General features: G+C 31.5%; 1 protein-coding gene across 8 annotated transcripts in view; it reads left to right on the plus strand.

Annotated features, from left to right (window-relative positions):
- The window catches only part of LOC131938534 (CD109 antigen), a 36,019-nt gene extending 17,376 nt beyond the window's left edge, over positions 1-18,643 (plus strand). Inside the window, exons 17-38 of one of the 8 annotated variants that reach the window (XM_059296597.1) lie at positions 1,297-1,446; positions 1,748-1,846; positions 2,128-2,182; positions 6,524-6,568; positions 7,203-7,377; positions 8,657-8,774; positions 9,457-9,570; positions 10,121-10,222; positions 10,359-10,487; positions 10,789-10,927; positions 11,070-11,246; positions 11,810-11,891; positions 12,264-12,420; positions 12,883-12,960; positions 13,328-13,535; positions 13,863-14,095; positions 14,422-14,571; positions 14,866-14,928; positions 15,297-15,406; positions 15,847-15,994; positions 17,848-17,950; positions 18,409-18,643. In XM_059296597.1, the coding sequence (XP_059152580.1) occupies positions 1,297-1,446; positions 1,748-1,846; positions 2,128-2,182; positions 6,524-6,568; positions 7,203-7,377; positions 8,657-8,774; positions 9,457-9,570; positions 10,121-10,222; positions 10,359-10,487; positions 10,789-10,927; positions 11,070-11,246; positions 11,810-11,891; positions 12,264-12,420; positions 12,883-12,960; positions 13,328-13,535; positions 13,863-14,095; positions 14,422-14,571; positions 14,866-14,928; positions 15,297-15,406; positions 15,847-15,994; positions 17,848-17,950; positions 18,409-18,491 (2,718 nt within the window). In that variant the 3' untranslated portion in view covers positions 18,492-18,643. Of the gene's footprint in view, positions 1-1,296; positions 1,447-1,747; positions 1,847-2,127; positions 2,183-3,004; positions 3,219-4,015; positions 4,206-5,224; positions 5,436-6,130; positions 6,354-6,523; positions 6,569-7,202; positions 7,378-7,622; positions 7,828-8,656; positions 8,775-9,456; positions 9,571-10,120; positions 10,223-10,358; positions 10,488-10,788; positions 10,928-11,069; positions 11,247-11,809; positions 11,892-12,263; positions 12,421-12,882; positions 12,961-13,327; positions 13,536-13,862; positions 14,096-14,421; positions 14,572-14,865; positions 14,929-15,296; positions 15,407-15,846; positions 15,995-17,847; positions 17,951-18,408 lie in introns of all 8 variants that reach the window. The other 7 variants (XM_059296595.1, XM_059296598.1, XM_059296601.1 and 4 more) reach the window with 7 other exon arrangements.
- Positions 18,644-20,927: the final 2,284 nt, after the last annotated feature.

Below are 20,927 nucleotides of genomic sequence, written 5' to 3' on the forward strand. Positions count from 1 at the left end.
AAGAAGAAAAAGATTTTTGCCATTTAATACACCCTTTTCAAATACTGGATCACAGTTGCAAAGTGATATGGTCCAGAATATTACTCATAAACAGTATTTTTGGTTACCAGGAAAGCACTATCAGATTACCTGAGAAAATTGATCAAGCAAAGAAATCTATGTCAATTAAGGATCTGAATAATAGCATAATACTTTCAGATGCCAATTCAAAAATAGTTCCATTAAATTATGACAAACACCCATTGAAAGAGAATTTGGTGTTAATGAGAATGTGTATCTAAGAAACTATGGGAGAAAGGAAAAATGGATACCAGGTCAAATTGTTCAATGTACAGGACCTGTGTCTTATAAGGTAAAAACAAATGATGGACTTATTGTCCGTAGACATGCAGACCAGTTAAAAATAACTTGTGCAGATAATAAGTGTGAATCTATCAATCCCACCAAATCTGAACAGTTCACACCAACTCAGTTTGTTTCACAACCAAGTTCTGTTGATATGAGTGAACCAAGTTGTCTGGAGTCAGAAAATGTAAATTCTGGAGTTAATGATTTAAATCCTAGACCTCCTGAGATAGAGAATCCAGATGGTCAGAATATTGAGTCACCAAATCAAAAGCCACTGAGAAGGTCAAGCAGGACAATCAAGGTCCCAAATAAGTTAGACCTATGATTCTAAAGGTCAAAAGGACTTTGACATTATTGTTTTGTATTTTGATTATGTTGTAGCATATTGTGCATTGTTTGTAAGGATGTAATCTACCATAGTGTTCATGTTACAATATAATTGGTGATTTTAGGATACTATCAATTGTTCTATTGAGAGATGTGTTATTGTGTTCTAAGGGTAAAGGGATGTAATAGATTGAAATAATTGTGAGGTCAAGGGAACTCACTCTTCTGTATTAGTTATATTTATAATATTGTTATCTTGAGTGATGTCCCTTGTGTACTTCCTTCCGTCCTCTCTGTGTGTTACCATCGTGGTAGTTAGACCCATTAAATGTGTTATATACAACCACAGGCTTCTGTCGTCAATCCATTATAGTTAATATTGTTTAAATTTTTTGTTGATAAAATTAGCAAGCATTAAAGGAAATAGGTTACAATAAGTTTCATTTGATTCTGTTTTATTTTTAGTATTTGAAGCTCGTATTTACATGCTTTGTATAAAATAAAATAACTAAGAAAAAAATGTGTTTTATTACACTTCTGTTAAGAAAAGCTACCTAATAGTCAACCAAATTATATTTTGAGATTACAACAGATGTGTAACCATGTGATAATAATTACCAGGTGTCAGTTTCATTTAATAAAAACCAAAGTCAACCAAACGAAGATGTTGTGTTTGAAGTCACAGCAGATCCTAATTCCAATGTAAATATTCTGGCTGTTGACCAGAGTGTCTTGCTGATGAAGACAGGAAATGATATCACACCCAAGAAGGTAAATTCTGCTTGATCTTATAACATAGTGATTAGTGATAAATGATGCATAACTAGAAACTTTAAGTTTTAATACGAAAATTACAAGACTCTAAAAGAATAATATTTGATTTGCTGTTTGTATACTTATATTTGTAATTACTTATTACATTACATTGTAGTTATATATATAAAATAACCAGGTTATTCTCCTATCTATATTTATATAGACACATAGATTACATATACAAATTTAACATTTAAAAATAGCATTTATTGTTTCTTAATACTTATTGTTTAATACAAAATAATTATTGTAATAGGTAACTGATGCTGTAAGCAAGTTTGATAAGGGATCAAAACCATCCAACTCTGACTATGCACTTTCTAACAGTGCAAAAAATGTTAATGAAATTTTTTCAGTGAGTATTTTCTTTGTTTTCATTGATTTTTTTTCCAATTGTGCAGTTAATGTCCATATGCCAAAATTTATATGAAAGAATTTTTTTTCACTACACATTTCTTTAAATGATGGTGTAGTCCTATAGAAAAGATTTTAATACAGTATTTTTTAAAAATATAATTTATTCTTAAAATAGATCTAGTTTTAATAAACCTTACAAAACTTTACACCAGAAAAGTATCTTATTTTAAATTTTCTTTGTTTTTGAAATACCAAAAATTAATATTTTTTTTCTTCTAGAATATTGGCCTAACAATATTAACTGATGTTGATATTTTTGAACCCCCTCGTTATGGTAAGTCACATTTAAAACAACCATTTTTTTTCATTTTTATTTTGGGACATTTATTTTTTTAACCTTTTCTGAAATGTTTAATTCATATTAAAACTTGTATAATGATAAATAATTAATGAAAACATAACAGTGTTTCTTTAAGCCATCTCTCTGGAGGGTGGGGGAGGGGGGAGACTTTCACCCCTTAAGCAAAAAAAATTAAATGTATTCTTTTAATTTCCCCCACCCGTGAAGCAAAATGTCTTTAAAAAATCCTCTGAAGTGAAACCAAATCTAGCGAAGCAAAATATGTGGTCTGATGCAAATTAGCTTTTAGTTTTATTCTGTACTATACTCCTGTCAGGCATGAATCTAAAACTTTAATGATGTAATTTTATCTGCTAATGTCAGAACAAAACATCAATGGGTTTTGCAGTTAGGAGAAAAGAATATTTAGCTCGATACCAGTGAAAATTTCTAACTTTGTTTAGTACAGTTTACATTCATATTGGTCAAAATGATCACAATTAGGGTTTTACTATAGTGGGCTACTTCACCAAAATATGGGAAGACGCTTTTTTGACTTGTTAAAAATTTCTTTTTGTAAAATCATGGCCAGCTACAATTATTATAATGGTTCTTTATTATAAAGTCAAATATGCAGTTTGATTATAGTCATAGTGATGTATGAAAAGAAGTTTAAGTTTTTTAATAAATAACTAATAAATATTGGGAAAAAATAGTTGTCAATGACATGTTAAGACCATTTGATAAGCAGTTATCATTAGAGTAACATGTTTTAAAGACCGCCGCTGATACTACATGATGTATTTGATGAAACAGACAGATTCAAATATTTTCCACGAGGCCCAACTGGCTTACCAGGACCCCCGGGGCTGGGGGGTCCTATTCCCTTCAGTGGTGATGATGGTGTAGAAGCCAGTGTCTCAATGGATTATATTAGTCGACAAGGTGGTGCCTCAAAAGCACTAGTTGAACCTGAGAGAGTTCGGGGAGTTTTCCCAGAGACCTGGCTCTGGACCAAATCAAAGACTGGGTATTTATATGGAAAAAAAAACAGACTAATTTGGTCAAAGAAAATAGCATTTTATCGGCATTTGGCATGTGTAAATTAAGATAACTGATTAAAATGTATAGGCTTATTTATCGAAACTTTCATTTTCCTGAAAAAAAAAATTGAAAGATGCTAATATTATAAATAAAATTAAAATAAAAGATGCCCATTAGCGAGTTAATTCAGATTTAATTTATAAATTTGTTAAATATAGTATACTAAAACAACTTTAAAATTTAAAACAAATTTACTAAAAATATATGCATAGAATCTTTATAAGCTAACTAGGCATTTGTGCATATTGTGGAGTAAAATTTACCAGTGTGTATTCTTGCATGTTTTAAATGTTGATAATGTTGCATTATACTTAAATAGAAAATGTTAACAAAGTATTTTCAATACAGGACTGAAACAATTTTAGTATAAGAAAGTTTTCAAAATGTTTGGATTTATTTGCATAGAACTTAGTTATAAGTATAATACTTTTAAACATTGTAAAATAATTGAAGATTTTAAAAACATAAGCGACAAGACAAACTTTTTCTTTCATATTTGATAAAATTCATTGACAACTCAACCTCTGCACAAGTAAGATGACACATACTAAACATACATTTTATTTTGATTTGAATGGTTATTACGTCTTAAAGTTAATACTATCAAGAACCATTTAAGGTTGTTAACACAGAAACCAGTTTGAATTTAATAATTATTAAAAATAATGGAGGACAATATCCCATGGCAATAATTCGTTAATAAACTCCTAACAATTATCACAGGCTTTTTAAGATCTGGAATATCGGAGAAAACATTTTCAAACTTTGCTCAGGTAGCAAAATCTGCTCGTTTTGATGAATCTGACATGGTAGAAATGTCTGAAATGGCTGCTCCCAGCACTGAACTTTTGGCTGTTGAGAGAGTTCGCAGTTTATTTCCTGAAGCTTGGCTTTGGGAGAACTCAGAAGCAGGGTACTTAAAACAGAAGCACATAAATAGTAACACGCTTGCATGATAGCTGGGGGAGTTTTTTTATATTTCTTTACTTTTTAAGCACATTCATTAGACTGTGCAAAACCGTTACTTTGTTATTAGGATCCCCCTTTTTGATATAAAGTTTAAGTTTAATCTTACATTAATAACTAAAAACATTTATAATAAAAGAAATTTAACTCTGCTAATAATGGAAAACAGTTTGGATAGTATGGACACATTTTTCAAATTAATAATATGCATATGCTTGTTTGTGAGAAGTAAAATTTATCTATATTTTTAATTATGACTATTTAAAGAAAACCTATTAACAATACAATTACTCTTAACTTAAAGCTCTGTCGATAAAGCAGAGCCTCAAGTTAAGAGAAATTATTTAATTATTGAAAACTTAAATTAGTTAAAAGGTTTTAATTCTAAAACATTATTTAAAATATAACTGATACCTGATACTTGTGCATCTCACCAATTTAAAATACATTTTTCTATGCATGATTCACAAATCATTCATGACCCTAAAATAAAATAAAAATTTTAATGTCAACATTTTGAACTCAAAGGCCTACTTGTATGGAAACAATGCTTTTTTTTTAATGACTGACACAATCTAAAAGACTGTAAGCTAAAGGTTAGACTAGTTATTTTGTTAATATTTATAAAAGCTTAAACTCTTTCATAACATAAGCTAAAAGAAACACATATTTGTAAATTTTTTAGAAAATGAAACTACTTAATGATATAAGTTTTAAATCAGATATAGACTACACTTTTTTTTAATCAACAATAAATATTATATAAAATGTATGCTTTATGTCACTAAGATAATAGCCAACATACTTTAATTACTAGTTTACTTTTTTGATCATCAATCAAAATTTGAAGGACTATCAGTTTAAATTGACTTAAAAATTCAAATTCTGTTTGACTATATTTTTATTAATCATCTTTCATTTTAGTAATCATTCAATTAATAAAAACAATATTGAATCATAATTTAGATTTTAGATACTTGGACAACTCTGAGAGTTATCTCCTCGGTTCCCCTAGCACTCCCAGTGAAGCTTATTTTGATGACTTACAGATAGTACCTATGAAATTATATAGACCTATGGATTTGAGCTACTCACCCATGTTGGGTGGACTTTCAAAGGTTGAAAGAACAAGAGAAATATTTCCAGAGTCTTGGCTGTGGCAAAACAAATATCTTGGGTAGCCAACATTTCAGTAGCTTTTTTTAAAGTTATGTAAAAATGTTTTATTTTTTTTAAAATATAGCCTACGCATAGCATTCTAACATATTCTGTAAAAACAATAGTTTCTTTTTTCATCTGGAAAAATTGGTACTTAGAATCAATGTTCATTTCTCATTGAATACTTCTATTTTTAATCCCATTTATCTCCCTAGATTATTTTTCATTACAATTTAGTTTTCTTTAAAGTTACTATTTTTTGTGTGCTCAGAACCTTTGTTTTTCACTTCAAAGTGTTTATATCTCAATATAAATGTATTTGCAATCAAGTGAGTCAAGAATTCATGCCAATGCCCATTGAATATTAGATGTAGTTTTAATTTGGCCTATACATTTTAGAATGTTTCAATTCATTTTTTTTTGTCCACCATAGCTTGATTGCTTAACCCTATTAATTAAAATACATAATTTCATTAACATGTAAAACACTTCTAATGGCTTTTTTCAAAAAGTATCAATTTAACATATTGGTAGAAGAAGCTTAAAATTGACTGTTAATAATTAATCCATGAAACAACAGTAACACTAGTAACAGTAATGTTCAGTGTAGCAGCCAATGTGGCGAATAAATCTTTAATGAATTCCTTTTAAAAAATATGATTCAGGTTAAGCTAGGTCCCATTTTATATTTTAAATTCTCATGTATTGATTTAGCAACGAAACAGCTAGGTTCATCATCTAACGAAATGTTCAGTGGTTCTGGAGGTTTTGCACCGTTTATGTTAAGTGCAGACTCGTCACAAGCTGGGTTTATGGCCCGGGGTTTTCAAACTTTTGTGGAAGATCGGAGTCTTGCAGGAGGTGCCAACCTTATGACTATTGAAAGAATTCGGGCCATTTTTCCTGAAATTTGGTTTTGGGCCTCGGCTGAATCGTGGTAAATTTTTCTCTGCCAATGAATATCTGATGCACCAGTGTTTAGGGCATAGTGGTCACAGTGTGACGATTTGTATCCTAGTTGATATTCATTACTGGTGTCTGTATTGATATATCTTTTTAGATGTACCCTGTATTCTAGGCAAAACTTATATGGCTTAAATTTCTTAGTTACGCATTCTGGAAGCTGCATAGGTTTGCCTTTAGAACACTGTGGTAAGAAATGTTTTTTTTTTAGAAATCTTCTTAAAAAAAAACCTGGTTGTATAACCATATAGTCTACTTAGTAGGTGATGTGTGGTGGAAACATGTCCAAATACATACCATTTAGGCTACATTCTGGTATGGCAACTTTATCTTGGATTACTCTATAGTTATAGCGGTAGTTGAACATCTTAGCTGTCAGATTTTTTTAAAACAGCTCCAATAAAACTAGCAAGGCCTTTAAGCAAAATTAACAACAAAAAAATTGTGAAAGTCATCAGATCAGGCTTCCATTTGATGTGGCATAACATTTCTTAAGAATCTCAATCCTTACTGTTAATATTATGCACAAGTTTTTTTTTTCCTTAAAAGATGACAGCTATCCCATTACCATCATCTGGCAATGTCAAACCCATAAGGATTCATAAAACTAGGAAACTATCTTACATACATTTTTTTTTACTTATCAATTAGCCAATAACCACAAATTTGAATCACAAATTTGAATAGCTAGTATCACTGTATATAATGAAGTTCCTTAACCCTTTAAATGCATAGCATTTTGTTTAAGATGTGATTTAAGGTAAGGATTGGGTTGTAAAGCAGCAAGAATAAAATTGAGGAATATGATTTTGTTTTGTTTTAGCATCTCAGCCCCAATCAACGTATACTATGCCTAGTGCATATTATAGACGTTCTTATGACCAACCAGCATATGTACCCCTTGCTTCATACCCAACTCCTGTTAAAAAACTTGTCGCAGTAGAAAGAATTCGAGTAATTTTCCCAGAAACTTTCCTTTGGTCAACAAAAGCATCAGGGTATACTTTTATATTAAAATTCCAAACAAGCTGTAAAATTGCTCTTGTCTAATGGTGATTTATAGTTTTTATTATTCCCCCCTTAGGCTGCTTAACCCTTTAAATGCTAGCATTTTGTTTAAGATGTGATTCAAGGTAAGGATTGGGTTGAAGAATTGGTGAATCAAACTTGACATAATGTATAGAAATGGCTCATTGTAAAGCAGCAAGAATAAAATTGAGGAATATGATTTGTTTTGTTTTAGAAGCTCAGCCCCAATCATCGTATTATATGCCTATGGGGGGCATGGGCAAAAGCTATGACTTTAGCGCATATAGAAGTTCTTACGACCTTCCAGCATCATATGCAGGACCTTCTTCATACCAATCTCCTGTTGAAAATCTTGTCGCAGTAGAAAGAATTCGAGTTATTTTCCCAGAAACTTTCCTTTGGTCAACCAAAGCATCAGGGTATACTTTTATATTAAAATTCCAAACAAGCTGTAAAATTGCTCTTGTCTAATGGTGATTTATAGTTTTTATTAGGCTGCTTAGGGATTTTATGATGAAACCAACTAACTGTTAACACTTTTTCCTAGAATAAATATATAGGTCTAGTATTTAACATAGAACAGACTGACAATCAGAACAAAATTAAAATCATTTAATCTTTTTGCATGTTTTGGGGATGGATTATATAATGCTTGTTTCTAAATCCTGATGTAAATATATACTTCCTAATCATCATTGGAATAACATTTGTATCACCAGAATTATCTTATTTATCATCCATACCATTAGTTTTATACAGTCCATCTTACTAACCTTGGCTGTTTTGTTTGCTACAGGTTACTTTACTTTTTTTTGCTGCTTTATCTTTTTTTTTTAACAGTTTCACATTATGTATTACTGTATAATTACACCTTTAATATATTAATATTAATTAAATAACAAAAATAAATTATTCACAGTAGAAGAATTATTGCTTACTAACTTTTTACCACATAATTATACTAAAAAACTAAACATTTATATATTTAATTACTTTACAGTGTGCTGTAATGAATGAATTTGTTTTCATTTTTACTGTTTTGATTATAGATCCAAAAATTAGTATATATTTGTACTCCATTTACAAAAATTAATATATTTTAAAAAAACTTTGAATGCCCTCTAATTAAATAACTAGTGTACACTAAATATTGACTTAAGTCCAAGCAGTAAATTAGAATATTTGTGTCATGACCAATTAAAATAATGTAACCTAATGTATTAATTGGATGTGTTTTCCAAACAACAGCAAGGAAGGTAAAGCTGTATTTAAGGCCAAAGTACCTGACACGATTACATCATGGGTTGCAAGTGCTTTTGCTACAAACCTCGTCTCAGGGCTTGGTGTGGCCCCAACAACAGCAATGGTAGTTACCACTTTTCATTCATTTTTAACAACAGCAATGGTAGTTACCACTTTCATTCTTTTTAAACAACAGCCATGTTAGTTACCACCTTTATTCTTTTTTAACTACAGCAAAGGTAGTTACCACTTTCATTCTTCTTCAATAACAGCAACAGTAGTTACCACTATCATCATTTTTAACAACAGCAACAGTAGTTACCACTATCATTATTTTTAACAACAGCAATGGTAGTTACCACTTTCATTCATTTTTAATAACAGCCATGTTAGTTACCACCTTCATTCTTTTTTAACTACAGCAAGGGTAGTTACAACCTTAATAACTTTGTCAACACAAGTTCTTTTTATAGGCTCTCTGCTAGCTATGTCACTGTTAATTAAATGTTGTATGATGAGAACTTTAAAATAGAAAAGCTGTATAGAAAAATGCACTCTTAAAATTGTTAGCATTTTAAAAACTAAAAGGTTCCAAAATATTAAATATTTTACCAGAAAATGGGGAAAGACCTGTTAAGTATGATTTAATTTAATTTATTGTATTTTGAGTTATAATTATTAAATAAATAGTTTTGTAGTAAATCAGCTAAAAATGTAGCTTTTGTCCAGTGTATCTTTTCTAAGATTTACATGTAATACAATAACTCATGTAAGTTATAATATAATATTGTTTTATTTTCATTCAGCTAACTGTGTTTAGACCTTTCTTTGTGAGTTTGACATTCCCACGCTCTGTGACCCGCAAGGAACAGTTTGTTGCCCAGGCAACAGTTTTCAACTATTTACCTGAAGACCTCTCTGTGAGTTCTTTTGATTGGTTGCTTTTTTTAGATGTGTATTTAATCAATGATGATGTGGTTACATTTGTTAGAAACCAAAGAAACTTAAAAACAAAAAATGTGTCCATTTTATAGTCTTGTTAATAGAGCAAGATTTAATTTAGAATATTTCTAAATAGTTGTTTCATTTTCTTTTTTAATAGACTTTTTAAGTTTAAACTATTTTAAAGTAAACATTTAAATTTCAAGGTGATATCTTATTGCTTTAGGTGGCCTGCTGTATTGGAAAGCCAACAGCACTGTAGAAAGGAAACTTAAAAACAAAAAAAATGTGTCCATTTAATAAAAAATAAAAAAATAATAATTTAATTGATTCTTTATAAAAATATTATTTTTGCAAAAAGCAACAATAATTACTAAAATTTAAAAAATATATATTATATTACCTGGAAAAAATGTGACATTTAGATCAAAGTAGAGGTGTACATATACTTTAAAAAATTTGAAGTGCAAACTGACTGTAGTTTAAGCTTGAGTTACAACATCAGTTACAACTTTCTTATGTTGCCAGGTCACAGTAACATTGAAAGGAAAAAGTAATTTTAGAAGTGTAACTTACAGCTCCAATGGAACTGAGATCTTGGTCAATGGAGACCAACAGAAGACAATTCAGGTGAGTGGTCTAGATTTTAATATCAAGTCTAGTTATGTAAGTAATATACAATGAGTTTTCAGATTGATATACCATTTTGAAAACTTGAAATTGTTTTTGTGACGGGCATAAAGAGACAGTTTTGGTAATTTTACAGGTGAAATCCCAGAAACAGGCTGTTGCTTACTTCCCAATTTTAGCCACGACTGCTGGGTTGATTGACTTGGAGGTTTCTGCCCAGTCTACCGTAGCTGCTGATGCCGTCAGACAACCGATTGTTGTTAAGGTGAGTCACTCACCCCACCCAGACATACTGAATCATGTTTGAATTATTTTGTAGAATCTCATCAATTTTATTATTTTCCTTGTCTAATGTATCTAAAATGTATCTCTGTTACCTACAAACATTGTAAAAATGCCACTGTGACTTTTATAATTACCATTACATTTTTTTTTCTATTTTGATTAATGAAAATACATATTTACCATTCCCATTATGTGAAATATATATTTTCCATGCAATTATAATTTACGATGAATTAGAAAGACCAAAAAAATATCACATTTTTTATCTCCCTTTTATACAGTATGAAGGTGCCCCAGTAAATTATAACAATCCAATGATGATCAGCCTAGAGCCATCCTCAGACTTTGAAAAGACAGTGACCTTTACTCTCCCATCATCAACAGTTAAGGGGTCAGAGAAGGCCAGGTTCAAGGTTACAGGTAACGAAGATATTTTCAGACCTAAAATTTATTATCCAAAGTATTATTCAATAAGGATATTAATCTTCTATTTCATTTTTTAAACTAACATAATAAAATGTCTCTGTCAGTAGTAGATGCTATTGTTGATGTTTTTATTCAGGTGATTTACTGGGATCAAGTTTAAGCAATTTGGAGTCATTGCTGACTCTACCAATGGGATGTGGTGAACAGAGCATTGCCAAATTTGTCCCCAACATTTACATCTTGGGATATCTCAAAGCCTCTGGCCAGCTGACGCAAGCTCTGTCTAAAAAGATTGTTGGTCTTTTGGAAGATGGTTTGTAGTTTATTTTGGATATTTATTTTACTCAAGCAAAATCTCCCTATCCTGCCATTTGGCAGAAGAAAAATTTTAAATAGAGATAACTTTAAAGTTTCAAATTACAAAAGTTTTGTTCTTTGAAACATTGCAATTATTTTTAGTTCAACCTTTTAAATAACCATAGCTTAAACAAAGAGAGAAATGCAGTGTGAAAAATCAATCTATAATGTGTAGAACTATTGCTTAAAACTATAATGTAGTTCAAAATTTCAGATAACATATAGTATTAAATTATTAATTGGCACAATCAATTAAAAACAGAACAATACATACATTTCTTGTAATTACAAGGCTGCAGACAATTTGTAAAGTAGTTAAATGCTTTTGAAAATAATAATTATTTTTAACTTAAATTTTATTTTTGAGACTATCTGTTTCTAAGAATTGAAAACTGTAGGCTTATACTAATTTGTTTAATATAAAAGCTAGTTACTTTTGAATTTATTTATCTGTACACCATTTAAGTAATGTAATGTATATGTAATGTAATGTAATGTTTGTGATGATTATATTATCAGGCTACCAGAGACAGCTGACCTACCAAAGGTTTGATGGAAGCTTCAGTGCTTTTGGCAATTATGATGAAAGTGGAAGCACATGGTAAAAGCATAGATTATGCTCATTTAATATTTGTCTATTGATAAAAGGCATGGAAAATATGCATATTTGTTCTCAGTCTTAATTTATTGCAAAGGAAAAAAAAATATTCATACTTTTATCTATAAACTAGTTTTTAAAGCTGTTTTATTCAAAAATAAAAACAGTCAATAATTAAAAAAATAAAGTGTTGATGTTTTAACATTTTTTTTATAAAAAATTTATTTATTTTTAAAGTAAAATAATTATGCTATTTTTATGTATTTATTATTAAAACATGTGTGCTATATTATTAATTAGTAGAGTTCCTGTTGCATAAGTTATTATGTTCTAAAAGCACAAAGAATAAATGCCAGTTTGTGTACTTACCAACAGGCTGACAGCGCAAGCCTGCAAAGCTTTACATGAAGCTCGTGAGTACATCTACATTGACCCCCAGATGGTGATCAGATGTAGCGAGTGGATCATTGATAAACAAAAGGAAGATGGATCTTTTGCTGAGTTTGGAAAGGTGATAGACAAAACTACACAGGTGAGCTTGTCAGCATGGACTGTTGTTTATGGCCTATTTTATTGTATCACTCATTTTTTCTAAAATGACATTCTAATAAAACTCAAGAAAATATTTTCTAAAAAACTCTGTATTAGCATCAACCATAAATAATGTCAGTTTATATCATCTTACAGTTTTTTTTGCTGTTAGGTAGGCCTGAGTTTTTGTTACATATTTAAAAAAAATACATACAATGTTTTTCTATAAGTTTAAAAAACCCATTAAATATGTTACTTATTTTAATATCAAGCAATAAACTTGGTTAATATAGTAGTTAATCTATAGCAAATATTTATCTTATTTCACCATAAATTAAGCAACAGCTACTGCAATTAAATAATTTCACCATTAGTATAGTTATTGGATTTCTTTAATGATTTATTTAAAATATCCATAATCTGCCTACAAATAACCATCAGCCATTTTTTCTCTAATCCTCAGGGCACAGGTACTGGACCTGCTCTGACTTCCTTCGCCTTGTTGAGCCTTCTTCAGACTGCTGACCTCTTTAACGAGCAGGTTGTCTATTTACACATGTTGACAAGTTTCTCTATATTTTATTTTATTGATAAATAATTTGTATAATTGATTGGTATTAATTCAAAAATAGTTAAAGTTATATATTTTTTATCAATATATAAATAAACATATTTTTTTGGAGTTTGTATGCATTCCCACAGACAGGCTAAAACTATCAAATATAAACTATTAAAATATTAATAATAGTTACAACACCAGACTGTTGTATTTTGCTAGCTATACAAAATAAAGCAAATTATAATGAGAATTTTATTTTAATTCCCTATTTGCACAAATCCAGTTGAATCATTAAGTTTTTAATCATTCTCTTGACAATAAGCTTCACATGAGTTATATTCTCCCCCAGGAATGCAAGCTTAAATCAAACTGCTACAGCTACTACCGCTGGGGTAATGCAACCCTGAAGGCTAAAAACAACCTAGAGGCTCTTGTACAGAGTAATGCAATCACTGAGCCCTTCCCTCTAGCTGTTGTTAGCTATACACTTAGCAAAGCTAAAAGTAAATTAGCTAATGCTGCTTTCACTAAACTTTTGGCGTTGTCTAAAAATGAGGGTATGTCTTTATAAGCTTTTAAATGGTTATTTAGAATAGTTTATAAAATAAATGATAATAGTTACCAATAATCAATTTAATTTTTAAATGATAAGAAAATGTGTAAATAATAATAAAATAAATGCATTGTACACTCAAGTTTTATATTTTACTACATAGTTTACTTATTAAAATCTTGTTAGTAAAGGAAGGTTTCATTTTAGAATTTTTCTAAAAAGTAGTGTTCAAAATAATTGCTTAATTTTCTTTTTTAATTGACTTTTAAATGGTTTTTTTAATAAAATTATTATAAAGTAAACATTTCAAGTGGATTTCTTATTGCTTTAGGTGGCCTTCTGTTTTGGAAAGCCAACAGCACTGTAGAAGAGAGCAAGAGACCAATTGATGCCGTGCCCTACATTTGGAGACCACCACGTGTGCAGGCCAGACCCATTGACATATTGATCACTTCCTACGCCATCCTCACATTCTCAACCCTGAATCGCATTAATGAATCTCTGCCTGCAATCCAATGGTTGACTGCACAGAGAAATTCACTGGGTGGATTTGCTTCCACACAGGTTAGTTAAAACTAGATGATTTCTTAAAACATAAAAAGGGAATTGAAATTAAAGTAAATTTTAACGTGTAAATACTGTTTAAGTAACTAAACATAAAAATATAAATGATTATTTAAAATTAATTTATAAAATATTTAAAAAAGACAGATAAAATTAAATTTGTGTTAATGAATTTAAGAAAAAGCTTTGAAAAATGAATTTGTTTTACTCAAAAAAAAATGAATGTTTTTAGATCAACTTTATAAAAACTATTCAAAATGAATTTGTTTTCCATAGATTTTAAAAAAACAACAACTAAATTGAATATATTTGAACCAAATTTTCAGGACACAACAGTTGCACTTAATGCTATCTCAGTGTTTGCTACCAAGACCCTGAGACCAGACACTTCTCTCACAGTCACCTTCTCAGACATTCAGACATTCGCAAACTTTTCAGTCACAGCTTCGAATGCTTTGTCACTGCAGATAAAAGAGGTAGGTAATGTTGTAGGCCTATGTGTTGATTAAAGCGACTTAGATTATTTTGTAAGAAAAATTAAAATATACTTTAACGATGCAAAATGAAAGTAATCTTAAAAAACCAAACTAAAAGAAATTAGCTGAACAAAAATCATTTAATTTAAGTAGGCCTATTTCACTTCATAAAATGTTATTATCAGTCTATTCTATAGAGCCTCTAAGTAATAAATGTTTTATGCACTTTTGTTATTAAATGATTTTAATTGAAATAAATGTAATCTAGTAAAAATTATCTTACCATATTTACAGACAGCCAAGGCTCCACCTAAAATTAATGTCTTAGCCAGTGGTACTGGACTTGCTCTTGCTGAAGTTAGTTTTTTTTAGTGAATTTTGTTTTAAGTTAGTCAACATTTCAATTAATTCTTGCTGTTTAGAAAACATTCAAGTTCAAGTAAAGTCTTTAAAAGGTCAACATATATATCTGTGTATATATGTACTTTTTGGTTATAATTGAGTGTATTCATCTATAACATATATATCATTTTAGTTTTTCTCGTTCAAGATAGTAAATATTTATAACCCTAAAAAGTAACCATAAAATCTTACATTATTTAATGAATTTTTTTCCATCCTTATTTGGAGTAGTTTCCCTTTGTTTAAATAGATAATGTTTTACAAACAGTTGTGTATTTATGTTTAAAAATGAGTTAATTTAACAAAACCAAAAATGTCTACAGGTTGAATACAGCTTTAATGTTGAGGATGAGATTAGCACTCCATCTTTTGATGTCAATACCGTACTCTTGGATGATGATATTAACTCATTTAACTTGATGATTTGTACTAAGTGAGATCATTTTTAACAATTGTTTTACTTGTTTTTTTACATAGCTAGTGATGGGGTTAACTGATAATGTAGAAGTAAACATAAAAATTGCCCAGTTTCCCTATAGGGTTAACTGATAATGTAGAAGTAAAAGTAAAAATTTCCCATTGTGCCTATAGGGTCAACTGATAATGTAGAAGTAAACATAAAATTTCTCATTGTGCCTATAGGGTCAACTGATAATGTAGAAGTAAACATAAAATTTCTCATTGTGCCTATAGGGTCAACTGATAATGTAGAAGTAAACATAAAATTTCCCATTGTGCCTATGGGGTTAACAGATAATGTAGAAGTAAACATAACATTTCTCATTGTGCCTATGGGGTTAACTAATAATGTAGAAGTAAACATAAAATTTCACAGTGTGGCTATAAGGTTTACATTTTTTGCTTGAATTTTAGATGGCTGTGGAACAGAGAAACAGGAATGGTCGTCCAAGAAGTTAGCATTCCATCAGGTTTTGTAGCTGACCTGTCCACTCTTGGCAATGTTGCCGGGCTCAAGAGATCAGAGATCAAAGGAAGCAATGTGGCCATTTACTTTGATAAGGTTTGATTTAATGCAATGTGACCATTTACTTCGATAAGGTTCGATTTATTCCAGTGATAAGTTACAATGTGCCATTTACTTTGATAAGGTTCGATTTATTCCCAGTGATAAGTTACAATGTGGCCATTTACTTTGATAAGGTTCGATTAATTCCAGTGATAAGTTACAATGTGGCCATTTACTTTGATAAGGTTTGATTTATTCCAGTGATAAGTTACAATGTGGCCATTTACTTTGATAAGGTTCGATTTATTCCAGTGATAAGTTACAATGTGGCCATTTACTTTGATAAGGTTCGATTTATTCCAGTGATAAGTTACAATGTGGCCATTTACTTTGATAAGGTTCGATTTTTTCCCTATGATAAGTTACAATGTGGCCATTTACTTTGATAAGGTTCGATTAATTCCAGTGATAAGTTACAATGTGGCCATTTACTTTGATAAGGTTTGATTTATTCCAGTGATAAGTTACAATGTGGCCATTTACTTTGATAAGGTTCGATTTATTCCAGTGATAAGTTACAATGTGGCCATTTACTTTGATAAGGTTTGATTTATTCCCAGTGATAGATTTGCAATGTGGCCATTTACTTTGATAAGGTTCGATTTATTCCAGTGATAGGTTACAATGTGGCCATTTACTTTGATAAGGTTTGATTTAATGCAATGTGACCATTTACTTTGATAAGGTTTGATTTATTCCAGTGATAAGTTACAATGTGGCCATTTACTTTGATAAGGTTCGATTTATTCTCAGTGATAAGTTACAATGTGGCCATTTACTTTGATAAGGTTCGATTTATTCCAGTGATAAGTTACAATGTGGCCATTTACTTTGATAAGGTTTGATTAATTCCAGTGATAAGTTACAATGTGGCCATTTACTTTGATAAGGCTCGATTCATTCCCAGTGATAAGTTACAATGTTGCCATTTACTTTGATAAGGTTCGATTAATTCCAGTGATAAGTTACAATGTGGCCATTTACTTTGATAAGGCTCGATTTATTCCAGTGATAAGTTACAATGTGGCCATTTACTTTGATAAGGTTCGATTTATTCCAGTGATAAGTTACAATGTGGCCATTTACTTTGATAAGGTTCGATTAATTCCAGTGATAAGTTACAATGTGGCCATTTACTTTGATAAGGTTTGATTTATTCCAGTGATAAGTTACATTCAGTGGCGTAGCAAGGTCGGGTGTCACCCGTTGCGGCACTTAATGGTGTCTTTCAATTTGCACCGCCCCTCTCAAACTTTCGATTTGCACCCCTCCCCCCTCCACCCTTGTCGGGATTTGTCGAATTTGCTCTTAAAAGACTTTTTAACACTCGAATTAATCACTTAATTAAGTGGAATTATCATTTTTCTCTATATATTTTGCTATTTTTTTGCCTTGGTGTCATACCGCTAAATGGTGTCACCAGGTGCGGTCCGCACACCTTGCCTCCCCCCCCCCCCCATCGCTACGCCACTGGTTACAATATAAAAATTCCCTCAGTTATTGAAATTTAAAATTATAAAATTGTAAGTTTACATATTTCAAGTTGTGTATATTGAAGGTTAAAATTCTTAAGTCTGAAGTATACATATTTCAAGTTGTGTATATTGAAGGTTAAAATGATTAAGTCTTAAGTGTACATATTTCAAGTTGTGTATATTGAAGGTTAAAATTCTTAAGTCTTAAGTATACATATTTCAAGTTGTGTATATTGAACGTTAAAATGATTAAGTCTTAAGTATACATATTTTAAGTTGTGTATATTGAACGTTAAAATGATTAAGTCTTAAGTATACATATTTCAAGTTGTGTATTGTGAGCACAGCTGATGGTTTCTGTTTGCTTTACAGATCAGCCAGTCTTCCCTGTGCTACAGCCTGAGGATGGTTCGTGAGACAAAGGTTGCCAAGTCTCAGAGATATTTTGTCAGAACATTCGACTACTATGAGCCAGGTAAACTTCAATCTTTTAACTCATGTGGAATCAAAACAGTAATTTAGGTTAACTTTTGTGACTGGACGATGTATGGTGCAGATGAGATAGAGTTTATCTGTTTCTGTGGCGTCAGCCAATAAAGGAATTGTGTGGTAAACATTACGATTTGCTGCTTTTACTTTCAATAATGTGAGTTAGACACCCATCAAAGCTGGATGGACTTAGGGACGTTCTAATGACTTAAGCTTCTGATCCAAACTATGGACAAGTATACATAGTGGTTTCAAATCACTATAATATATATATATATATATATATATATATATATATATATATATATATATATATATATATATATATATATATGATAAATATATACTTACATACGTGTGTGTCTGATTAAAGTTTTGTACCTTGATACACCCAAAACTCAGTTGTATGTGATGCTGACTAGTATTGTACATTTATTTTTTCAGCTGACCAAAGTACCGTGTTTTACCAGCCAAAGGCTATTAAAGAAGCAACAATTTGTGATGTGTGCAATGGTTGTTGCCCTTAGTTTAACAAGGAGACACCCTCTGGGGAACTATATAACAATCAGACGTCAGCTGTTAAATATTTTATTTTTTTGTCTGATTGAAAAACATAAAAATTTGAATGTATTCATGTTATATTTTAAAGAAACCAAATACAATTTATTCCATTAAACTGTATTCTGGTTTTTTTGTATTTATTGTTTTTTGTTTTAATCAGATTGTGGTAAGTAAAGTTCCCTTTTCAAACCTGATGGTCTTTAGGGCAAGTGAAGTAGAGTTCACTTGTTTCTGTTACCTCGACATATGAAGGGATAGTGTGGTCAGCACTATGCCCAGCCGCCTTTACTTTCCCTAACGTGAGTTAGGTACCCATCAGAGTTGGGTGGACTCAGGGACTGTCTACTGACTTGAACCCGGATTCGAATTCGAGACTTACGGGTTAGCAGTCCAGCTCTCTACCGCTAGACCACTCCGTCCCATTTAGATTGAGGTAGCTTTTTAAAAAATGTTGTTGTCAAATAGAAGTCGTTTCTGAGTATCAGTTCCGTGCAGCATTAGGATAGTTTGAACAATTTCTTAAACAAGACACTTTTGGAACAGTCCATAATGTTTAAACCAATCATAACGTCAGTTCAACACATCATTAGTAAGTTTACGTGAACTCTCCTCTCCCTTTCTGACTCCTACTATTAGATAGCCTTAGTGTAATGAGTGCCTCGTCTTATAGGGTTGTGCTAATGCTGACGCTTGCTCTCCTTTCCACTGGCCTAGTTGGGGAACCATTTCCTCTAAAACAATAACGATAGGAATAAAGTTGAATAATCCTTTTGTTACAGACGAAGGAAAAAAATAGAAAAACTCCCTGCAGCCCGTTGAGAAATACGGACACATATCTGAAATGTAGGAATACAATTGTTATTCGTTTGTAGAACGACTGAAACAATTTGCCAAACTGAATCGTATTTCAATATCCGGCAATATGTTAAGGTAGATAGGCTCTAATTAATAATTTCAATTTCTCTATTTATAAGCTTTCTACCATACTGTTATATGTATAACTGCTTATTCACTGATAAGCCTAAGTGTAAAAAAGTACTTAGGTGTCGTCCATAAATGACGTCACACTCGTAGGGGGGAGGGGGGGGGGGTGTCCGTAATTTTGTGTGGGGAGGGAGGGGGTAGATGGTGTGACATCACACTTTTTCATTATAGAAAAGCAATGTTAAAAAACGAGTTTTAGCCGTTATTTTGCGTCTTAGAAAAGGTTTTAATAAATTGTAATAGGAATTGATTAAAATAATACTCTATGTTGACAGAGTTCAGACAAGATTTTGGAAAAATTTCGATGTGTTAAGAAAAATTCAACTGCAATTTTGAGGGGGGTTGTAGGCTGAGGTGTAACATCATTTTAGGGGGGGGGGGGTCTGGCTATTTGTGACAATGTGTGACGGAGGGGAGGGGGGAGGTATAAATCGTCAAAACAAGTATGACGTCATTTATGGATGACCCATATACCTTAATACAATCCAGTCAGTTGCCTCGGCCAAAATGGCGACAATCCAAAATGCCCCTGTTAACGTTGAAAGCTTGGTGTAAACTTTAAATTTATTCAAGTCGTCTTTCCGGCAACTTTCGTGAACCTGTAGCTCTAGAACGGCGTTGATTTTGTAGATGACGATCACGAAGAATGCGATGTTGCACGTTGTAATGGCGGATAGTGGTAGGATCATGGCTAGACCTGGTGGAGTGTAAAGTAATCAGCTCAGTCCATGCATTTTGAAACTGACGTTAGTGAGGATGTGGGGACTGGTGTGAGTGGTGTTGTGGTGGCTGGTGTGAGTTGTGTTGTGGTGTTTGGTGTGAGTGGTTTTGTGGTGACTGGGGTGAAGTTTCGAGGCTGATGTTAGTGGGGTTGAGGGGCCTTGTGTTAGGTTGGGTTGAGAAACAGCTAGATAGATAGTTTAGGCGCCGATATAACCATTATGAGGAAGGGAGTGGAATGGAGTGGGAAATTTGTTGACATCTAATTGAAACTCTTTCTTGAAATTTCAAATCAAGAAATGATTATGGGTTTATGGTTTTAGTTTTTCAAAATTAAATTCGGCGTTGGCTAATTTTTGGATGAATACATTTTTTTAAAAATAGTAAATCTTAAGTTTGAATTCATTTACCCACAACAGCGGTAGAATTGAGGTAACATCTGTCATCACCGTATCCAAGAGTCTCGCCCTGTGAGGCCAGACTAGAGTAGATGATAACTGTAAGGACGATCAGCAGGGGAAATGATAAGGAAAGAGTTATGTTTTTTACGAATTGAATGTTAGTCTCTCTCGAACTTCGGTATAAAGTTCTGGTCTTGGCTCCAAAAACCTTAAACATGTGGAAACTGCAAATAAAACTCCAAGAGAACATCCACAGCCAGAGGTAGTGGGTCAACACGCCGGTTGTGGTACAGTAGA

This window comes from Physella acuta, unplaced genomic scaffold, assembly GCF_028476545.2.
Source record: "Physella acuta isolate Inbredline_101_S28 unplaced genomic scaffold, ASM2847654v3 ptg000247l, whole genome shotgun sequence".
In the NCBI taxonomy this organism is placed as follows: domain Eukaryota; kingdom Metazoa; phylum Mollusca; class Gastropoda; family Physidae; genus Physella; species Physella acuta.